The sequence below is a fragment of the Crassostrea angulata genome, chromosome 4, assembly GCF_025612915.1.
Source record: "Crassostrea angulata isolate pt1a10 chromosome 4, ASM2561291v2, whole genome shotgun sequence".
NCBI lineage: Eukaryota > Metazoa > Mollusca > Bivalvia > Ostreida > Ostreidae > Magallana > Magallana angulata.
In genome coordinates, this window is record NC_069114.1 from 2397704 (window position 1) to 2408454 (window position 10751).

At 31.8% G+C, this 10751-nt stretch overlaps 1 protein-coding gene across 1 annotated transcript; it reads right to left on the reverse strand.

The window, feature by feature from the left end:
• Nucleotides 1-8689: 8689 nt before the first annotated feature.
• Nucleotides 8690-9564, reverse strand: LOC128181050 (glycoprotein 3-alpha-L-fucosyltransferase A-like). Its single transcript, XM_052849305.1, has one exon. It carries the CDS (start codon nt 9404-9406, stop codon nt 8744-8746), a length of 663 nt encoding a protein of 220 aa, XP_052705265.1. The 5' UTR covers nt 9407-9564; the 3' UTR covers nt 8690-8743.
• Nucleotides 9565-10751: the final 1187 nt, after the last annotated feature.

Below are 10751 nucleotides of genomic sequence, written 5' to 3' on the forward strand. Positions count from 1 at the left end.
GGTCAATTCACAAACTGTGATGGCTGGAGCAGCAAGGGGAGTTATTTAAAAAAAAAAAAATAAAACTCTGCATTAATATGATTGTGTAATGTATGAAAACTCAATGACACCAACACATCGTCAATTTTTTTTTAAATATTGGTATTTATTAATCATCTATTTCAACAGTGGTTGCAACAATGTCCTCCTTGTGCTAATTTTTGTTAAACACACATCGGTATTTCAATGTACATGTAAATCTTTAAAGTTATGTAAAGACATGTAAACGTATTTCACATTATGTTATGATTTCGGGGATAATGAACGGGTTCAATGCTTTATGTAAGGAATGAATTCAAAATTTATTAGTTTTATAAGATATAAAAATGGTCTGGCACAATTTACGCATTTCTTATAAATTACGATATCGCAAAAAAGTAATAAATATTGAATTCCTTGCTCTTTTTATTAGTTTTATACGATATAAAAATGGTCTGGCACAATTTACGCATTTCTTATAAACTACGATATCGCATAAAAGTAATACATATTGAATTCCTTGCTTTTAATTTAAAGAGACAGTACAGCTGAAAACATATGTATAAACTTCAGATTTACCAATTGTAACGTTAGGAAATAAGAAATAACGTTTATTGTAATAGTAGAAAAAATAATAAATCCTTTCACATACTTAGTTAACGTAATTATGAGCTTTCAGACATTTAAGGGTCGTTCGGAATAATCTTATATCATTTATTTGTACCACGTGGATCTACAGTAATTGACATGTGCTGCAGGAAACTACAAGATCTTGGTCCGACTACGGTTATCATGGTATACAAGTTTATAGGGACTGTATAAACGGAACACACTCACTCACTCGATAATTTATAAATTATTTACCAATTTCGGTTCATTTTAAAATGAAAAGACATAAATATGTCAAATAACCCCTCAAGGGGCCTCATTTACAAAAATGAATTTAGGTTGTAGCAACTCCTATGATAAACACGAAATACACATGACTGTGGTTATTTCAAATACTTTGAAAAATTATTACCTGGGAGAAGTAGAGAAGAAATATTTTATCAACAACATGATTTGGACTTCTTTATCGTAAACAGCAACATTGGTAAGCCTGACAGAAAATTAAATGAAGAAAAACTACTTAAGCGAATATTTAATATAGTTAAGCTATGTTCCACATATGTTCCTTATTTCCCTTGTTCAATTCACAAGAAATCACGCAACCATACATTATGAAGGTTCAAACATTTATCAAATCTTTGTTTTCAGTGCATTCCTATCACAATTAGAGGGTATTCCACTTTCAGTCATGACGGCATAAATGTGAAAATTTACGTAAAATTTAGTCAGGGAAACAATGTATCTAGCATTTCATTTATTTTATTTACCATTCGCTGTTTTAAAATGAAAAAAATACGCAACTAAAATTTGCTTTAAAATTTGCGGAAATACTTGTAGGTAAACTTATATTCCAAATTCTACCTGAACATTCTTACGTTGCAAACAACTATCAATGTTTTTGTACTCCCTTTTTAGCCAGGCTCTGCTGAAAGCAGAGTCCTGGCTTTAGGCAGGCAAATTGCCAATGTTACTATAAATAGCACAACTTCAAAAGTAAACAAAAAAACCAAACAGCGTCAATTTGAAAGTAAAATCATTCTCTATACCAAATAGTTACACAAAGAGCGACGTTTTGTCAAAGGTTTTTGTTTCTTTTTTTATTTCGAGAGAATTTTTTTTAGTTTTCTTATTTATAACGTGTTTTAAAAACAAGATTATGCATTTTGCATGCAATATGCGCATGAATTTACATGAACTACTTTGTTGCCCGTTGAAGAAATTGAGATTGAATATATAACGCTTGTTGCATAATTCAAGGCAGCAACAGTTGGCTCAGGTGAGCTAAAAACCAAAAAACGCCAATATTTTCCTTATGATGCGTACTGAATCGATATAAAAATACTCTGATTTTATTTTTCAAACATGATCTAGACTCTTAATGTAAAACATCACAATTAACATTTTTTTCTGTTTTATTTTTCCTAAAGCTCATCAAATCTCAAAGCAGCAATAGTAAGGAAATAAACATCACAGTATCTTTTAGGATTTAATTAATGTAATGCTTCCTCATTATTTCTATGTATCATATTCTAAATCGATCAGATATTGGGAAGGAAACAAAGCCCATAAGATTTAGTGGAGTATTTTTTTTATACATTTGTCTTTATTTGAAGACATTACCAGTATTCAAGAGACGACATAGGTTAACGTCGATTTAGGTTGCTTTGTTTGGACTATGCTTGTTCCCCTTTTTGTTTTATGTTGAAAATATTCAGTTTAAAGTTCCCCTCAAGTATTTTGTCAGTTGCAGAGGTTTTAGATCTAAGGTTTCTTTTATCAAAGCTTTAATTATTCCATTAAATTCTATCTTTTTGAACCACTCCTATAAAGCACATTAACCTATAACTTTAGCTTTATTCTAATATAAATTACAGTGCCGGATAATTATGCCAGTGCCAAGATGGCATTTTTGCATCCGCTTAGGATTCAGTTTCCATATCTCCATATGATAGACCATTGTCTAGAGAGTATATAACCACTTTTGTTTTTAGTGTGTTTCACCTGACAGGTGAGAAATTTTCCTTTAAAAATTAATATCCCATAGGAAAATGACATTTCCTATAGGAGAATTGATTCTCCTACAGGAAATATTGACACTCCTATAGGATTTTTTGAAAGTCCTATACGAATTATATTTCCTATAGGAGAATGGTATTTCCTGTAGGAACTTGATTCAGACATGTACTTTTCCTATAGGATATTAAGTTTTCCAATCGGATTTTATCAAATCCTACCGGAATTGAAATTCCCATAGGAAGTTCTTGTATACCGATAGGAAATTCCAAATTACCTATAGGAATATTGCTTTTCCTATGGGAAGAATTATTTTCCTATAGGAATTTATTTTTGAAAGATAAATATCTCACCTGACAGGTGAGATACAATGATAACAAAGGTGGTTGTAAACTCTTTAAGCAATAGTCTATCATATGGCATATTTGAATTTTTCGATATATGCAGCTTAAGCGGGTGCAAAAATGCCACCTTGGCAATGGCATAATTATCCGGCACAGTGTTATAAATAAGGTTCAAAATATGTAACGCACGTTGATGGTCATGGCACTAATTCTAATTTCTCCAGTAATGTGTATCTTTTGATAATTATATTTAAAAATAATGTTAATTTCCAAGAAAATGAAATAATAATAAATTACTTATAGGGAATACAATATACATTCTTTAATGCTGACAGCACATGTACATGATGGTAAACTTTTCCCCGAGTTGCAAGGAAATGGCGGGGAAAAGGTTCACCAACATATTTAGTACATGTTTCACACGAGAAATTATTTCTTTATATTGCAGTTATTTATCATTATTCAATGAGTTATATTTTTACAAATCAAGGTTTTATTATTTCATGTGATAAATAACAAGGCTCCAATATTTACAATTCCTGTCATTAATATTGAGGTCAATAATGGTTATAATTGGTCTGGTTAATGGGAGTGAAGAAAAATTTAATGAAAAGGGTTTTCCATTCATAATTGTGCTTTACCCCAAACACTGTTTTACTTCCGTTTTTACGCAATAGAAATTTATTTTTCTTTCGAACTGGCCTTAATGAGCTTACCTAAGATGCGAACTTTTGTAATTTTTTTCATAAATATAAAAATATGAGTGCATTATAAAAACGATATAATTCAGAAAAGAGAGCCGTCGATTTTACATAATTCGATTTTAAAGGGGCTATGTTTCATTTGTGGTATTTGTTTTTATTTGCATGACCTGGTATATTAGAATTCAATATTATATTAATATTTTATAATCGTAGGCAACCTGTGCGTGCAATCAAACGTAAATGCTTATAAGTCACTATTAACAGTGTCGGGTGTTTTAACAACATTCAGAAGGCCCGGATGATGAAGGTTTTTCCTGTAACAATAACTTAACCAATTTAAAAAACATAAGCATTTCAACATTATATCATAAACTAAGAAAATTCGGAAAAACTTTGTAGAATCTTTTTTAAATTCGTTTTAAAATTTTCAAAATTGAACATTACTCTTAATCCAATGAACAAATAAAAATAACCTGATGCGTATTTGTAACATCTGGCAATAATAAATGCTACGTACATGGAAATGTAAAAAAAAAAAACCACGAATGCAATTGATACCTGAGGTAGATATTCCCTGAACAACTCAGGTCTGTTTTGTCAACAAGCGTAAAGAAGGAATGTGTAAATATTATTGTGTTCATCTTGGTGAAATGAGGTTTTGCACTGCAGTTAATGAAAAATACACCTTAAGGTTTAATAAATAGATGGTCACACTATGGATATATTAGATTAAAACAATTATTGTAACAAATTTCTATTTAACTTACGTTAAGAAAATAAAGCAATGGATGCATAATTTACATAATTATGCATTTTATGTGGAATAAATCAAGGAATACGTGTACATCATAAATCTGTAAACCTTATAACGTAGTCAATTAAAATCAATCGCAGGATATATAATACTACTATTTAAATAATAGTGTTGTGTTGTGCATGTACTATGCCTAAATAGTAGTTTGATACATAGTGCACGAGCCGGAGGCGAGTGCTATTGGTATCAAACCCTGACTACTGTTTAGGAATAGTACATGCACAATACTATTGTTATTATTATGCCGACTGTTGAATATACTGACGTGCTTTGCTATAAGTACTGTGGAGTCATTTTTATTCGTGGGGGTCAATGTTCGTGGGAAGCAAATTTTTTTTTCTGGTTCGTTGGGACGTAATTTCGTTGGTAACAGGAAGTTCGAGATAATTTAAATGAATATTAAACAAATGCTTGTAAAAATGTCCATAGGGATAAAAAATTGTGGGAAAAGGTTACCCACGAAAGCCACGAACATTGGTTTGCCAAGAACAATGATGATTTCACAGTAGCTGTGACGTTTGAGTGTTGACTATAGTCCCTAAAAGTAATCACTGGAAAAGCAAGCGTTTGGGTTTTATTCAAATTATTCAATTAATTTGATTGTTGTTTTAATCAACAAGTTGTTGTACAATAAAAAGTCAACAGAGATTTATGTTCTTTTCAAGAAATGAGAGACGTTTGACCTTACCGAGAGAACTCGAAATGTTTAGCAGACAAAATATCATCGAATGTACATTCTTTATCAAGCGTCATTTAAAAAAGCGTTTTTGTGTTTTGTGATTCTCATGTAGAATTTCTTTGAAAAGTCTCCAATCAACTTGTTTAAAAGTTTATCAGAAACTGTTAGTTTAAAATTACCGTCAATAATGAAGTGTTTTTGGAAAGATTAATAATTTTAATATGCTTGATGTCAGTCGTAAAAATCTACGTTTTATATATTTATAAATATCATCAGTAACATTATCGGCTAATAATATAATAGTGTTGTGTTGTGCATGTACTATACCTAAATAGTAGTCAGGGTTTGATACATAGTGCACGAGCCGGAGGCGAGTGCACTATGTATCAAACCCTGACTACTATTTAGGCATAGTACATGCACAACACAACACTATTGTTATTATTATGCCGACTGTTGAATATACTGACGTACTTTGCTATAAGTAGCTGTGACGTTCGAGTGTTGACAAGTTCCTAAAAATAATGACTGGAAAAGCAAGCGTTTTTTTTCTTCAAATTAATCAATTGATTTGATTGTTTATTTAGTCAACAAGTTGTTGCACAATAAAAAGTCAAAAAAAGATTTATGTTCTTTTCAAGAAATGAGAGACGTTTGGCCTTACCGAGAAAACTCGAAATGTTTAGCAGACGAAATCTCATTGAATTTTTTCTTGTACATTCTTTATCAAGCGTCATTTTAAAAAGCGTTTTTGTGATTCACATGTATAATTTTTTTTAAAAAATGTTGAATCAATTTGTTCAAAAGTTTGTAAGAAACTTTAACTTTAAAATTACCGTCAATAATGAAGTGTTTTTTGAAAAATGAATAATTTTAATTGCTTGATGTCAGTCGTATATATCTACGTTTAATATATATAAATTCCGTTAGTTATAATAACGGATAATTAAGCGTAGCGGTAACGCGTTCGGCATATAGCTGGAATGATTTTAGCGTCGTGAGTTCGAATCCCGCCTGTCGACGCTTGAAAGATTTTTGTTGAAAACATTTACCGTGCTCTATTTCGGCATAGTATGCTTACGCTATATAATACCTTCAATACTATGCGAAAAAAGATGAGTATTGAATATAAAGTGACAAACTGACAGAAAGCATAATAATATAGCGTAGCGGTAACACGTTGGGCTTCAAGCTGGAATGATTTTAGCGTCGTGTGTTCGAAACCCGCTGTCGGCGCTTCTAAGATTTTCGTTGAAAACATTTGTCGTGCTCAATTTTGGCATAGTATGCCTACGCTATATAATTCCTTTGTATACTATGCGAAAATAGATGAGTATCGAATACATAGCGACAAACTGACAGGAGGCATAATAATGATTAAAGGGGCATGGTCGCGTTTTTCGTCAAATTTTATTTTTCTATTTTTATTATTTACAATGCTTTAGAAATGCATTTCTAATGATTAAATCAAATTTGAGAGTCATTCCTAAAGTTTTAAGCAAGATACAGAGCTCACAAATCTGTGTCATGTAAACAACGCTCGTGCCCTGTTTTTGTTTACATATGTTCAATTTACCAATTAAAAACATTTTTCAAACTGATTGTTTTATCTTCTTATTCATTTTAAGCATAGATAAACAGTTTCTTACGTTTAACACATTCATTTTAGGTTTAAATTTGAAATTTTTACTTCAACATTCAAAATATAAACAAAAGATTTGTTTACATGTCAAAGAATTGTAGGCTCTGTAACTTGCTTATAACTCAACAAATGACACTCAAATTCTGTTTGCCTATTAAGAATGCCTCACTGAAGCATTGTAATTATTCGAATCGGAAATATATTTTTTGATCAAAATTGTGACCATGCCCCTTCAATAGTTTATTGAATTTCTGGGTATTTGTAACAATAATATATACTTTTTCTAATGGTGTTTTTATACCATTTGTTTCCTTGTCTTCAAAAAATTAAAAGCTAATTTTTTAAAAGAAGATAATTGATTATTCATTGGAATTGTATTGAAAGACTAGATATAACCAAATGCACACTGAAACAAAAACATGATAAAATTCAAGCTTCAAATCGTTTAATTGATAAAATCAGGACATCAATGATTAACTAAATTGTTGGAAATAATACAGAAACTGTTAAAGTTAGTTTCTGGGGCTGGTGAGAGTTTACCTTCCATACGCTTACCAAATTCTTTACGATGCTTCGATTTTCGCGGCAAACTTTAGAGCATTTTAATCTTCTTTAAAAAATAGCTCTGTAACAGGATATACTAGTAAATAGGAGAAAGTCCATAACTTTCTAAGATAAATGATTTGTATGGAAAAAAATTGATACTGTAGTTACAAAAAAATCGGACCAAGCAGCTTTAAAATATTACTTTCATTCCGTTGAGTTATTGATTAAGTCAATGTCAAGATATACAGGAATGTATCTTTTATCTTGGTCGCCGTCCTTTGCGTGAGGGGACAGATGATTATTTTCTTTGTGGAAAAAATATCCTTCCATAAGTCAAATAATGCCTCTATGGACGTGACGGCATCAAAATTAAAACATTCCATGCTCTTCGTAATGTTTTACCAAGAAATATTATATGAAAAACACTTACGATTAACCACAGAAAGGTTTTCTTAATCGATAGATATAATAAGTTACTTCGCTTCACTGAAATTGCTTACCTTTTATTTGCCTATGCGACCTTTCATGTGTGAACGGGCCCAAATGACTGAGGTTATATACTTTTATATATGATTTGTTGTCACTTATCAATCACTGTTACGATAGTTTTTGTAATAACTTCGGGTGAACTGGTCAAGTGTACCTACATGTATATCGGCAAGAAAACTAGATTACCAGATTCAGACAGTGATTGTGTAATGATCTACATGCTACATGACCAATACATATAAAAAAGAAGACGCCACCAAATCTCTCTAATATCCATGTCTACGTGAATAAATATTTGCCAACATTGTGAAAATTGTGGATTTACTTTGTGGATATTTAGCTTTACTATTTCTTGAATGTCCTAACACAAAGAAACGTTGAATTTAGCAATAAAACAACGCATCAGTGCTTCTAATTAGCATTGGATTCCTGGGTTGGGTAAATTATACTACTATTTTAAATGTAACCGAGCAGAAAGGAGGCAGATGGTGATTTCAGTCGATTTATTAAGTAGATAAATAAAGCATTGACCTATAAACAAAGAAATACTACATTAGACATAAAATAGAGTTTTACATGTACATTTAATATGTTTAGTTTCTGAAATCTTTGACAATAAGCTACCGTTAGTCCAATATTCATTTATAATATAAAAACATGTTTTGTAACAATTTAACATTTGAACTTACAAACAAGTTTTAGAAATTACTATGACAAATTTACTAGTAGGTAAATGATCAAATTTCAAACCTCACATAATTAGATTTTTTGTTTTCTTAAATGGTAGTTTCTGGCAAAAATTATCAAATATCAAAGTTTAAGACAAATATGATGGATCATTGCTGACCATCTAGCCTCCTTAACTATCGGTTAATTTACAGTCGGTTAACACTCGGTTTTAAACATGTCGATCACTTTTGGTTTTGTTAGTATTTTCTTATCCTCTTGTTGAACAAGCGTTTTGCAAACAGAACACATTGAATCGCGAAATATTTCATGTTTATTTAAAGAACAGTATTCATCTTTTTCTTTCAGATATTGAGTATATAATTTTTCACTAGATCCAATTTCTTTAAGCGCTTTTGCCAATGTTTCCGGAGACGTATAATCTAGAGCGTTTATGAAAGTTCCCTTAGGTAAGTATTCACCTGCTTGGGGTGGACCATATATTTCAACCGGTATGATGCTCAGGTTGTATTCATATAAGTTAAACACTTTCTCTGTTGAGTAATCTCTACAAACATTATTTTCGAAGGAGAAATAAAACTTATAATCTCTAGAGAAATTCTTCAGACACTCATTCATAGCAGGATTTCGAACCCCGCACTTCTTTTTTCCACACGACCCAAACGTGTCAATATCTATGTACTTCTGTAATTTTTCAATGTATTCTTTACGACGAGATGGAACAGGGCAGTGACTAGACATCCAAACACCGAATGTTGTCTTCTGTCGAAAAACCTCAGAATAATTTCTTGTTATACTTTTGTCCAGTCTTATGATTTTACCATAGGGTCTCGAAACGTCAGCATCTCTACGATAAGACATGATCCATTCGAATTTATAGTCCCAAGGCGGGATTTGGCCGATGTGTGAACGCTTTGTTTTCCAGAGTACTGAAAATCCAGACCTGTGATTCAATCTTCATAGGAGGAGTTCTTGGCATAGTTGAGTGTGTGAAGATTACACCACTACTTTTATTTAGATCAGAATTAACGGTTGATGATATACAGGTAGATCCAACGTTTTTACATTTATTCGCTCGAAAATAATCCGCCTCAGACAATAAATAGAATGGAAGGTTGTACCACAAGATTACCAAGGTTTTGTTATTGATGGGATATGATTCACCTTTTGATAAAATGATCCTCGTTTCACTCATTATTATCTTCTTTATATATGGATGAACATCAGTGGAATATATTTCTTGTGACGATGAAAAATATCCCAGAATAAAAATAAGAAGTACACCAGTAGGAAGGCCTGGTTGGTAGGCTTCATGTTTGAAGAACCAAAATGAAAACATATCACATAAAATTAAAATACGACAGTGACGTAGCATTTTTGGGAGTTGATTTTTCATCAACTCTCCTATGCAGTCACTCGGACAAACCGAAAGTGAAACAGTGTTTGGACCTCAGCACAAATCATTGCTCCTGACAAGACTTAGTTCTTGAAAATAATTGATGAATTCGATGTAATGTATGCTAAAGCATTGTTTTTCAAGGAAACTTATTTACAAATACCTTAAAAATAGTCAGATTTTAAATGGTACGAACAATTTAAATACTTTTTGTAGTCGTATGTATTTCTACGCCAGAGTTCAATATAGTCTCGTTCAACTCGACGCTCGGCTGTCTCCGTAAACCCTTGTCGGAGATTTACGGTGTCAGCCGAGCGTTTGGTTGAACGAGCCTATAGTTCAATATTGCTTGGATCAATACAATTTTCGAGAAATATTTCTACTACTGATACATACTTTGATTGAATTAATTTTATCTTTAAATATTATTTAACATGATTCATATGGAGGTTTCTCGACATTCTAGTCGAAAAAGTTCAAAAATTCATATTATAAAAATATGCGTAATTCAAATTAGAAACTACGTATACGTGTAAAAAAAATATCATTGATTTTAAAATAAATATACATCGACAAAATCAACTCCCGTCAGTTCTTCAGTACTTTGATTTTAAGTGTGTGTGTGTGTGGGGGGGGGGGGGGGGGGGCTTGGGCAGACTTAACCCAAAAAAACGAGGCCAAAAGAAAAAAAAGGACCCCCCCCAAAAAAAAAATCTTCGAAATCCTAATTTGTGTCTTTGGACGGGGTGGGGGGGGGGGGTAGCGTGGTTTTTTTGCAATTTTGAGTGTTATGAGGCTATGGTCAATTTT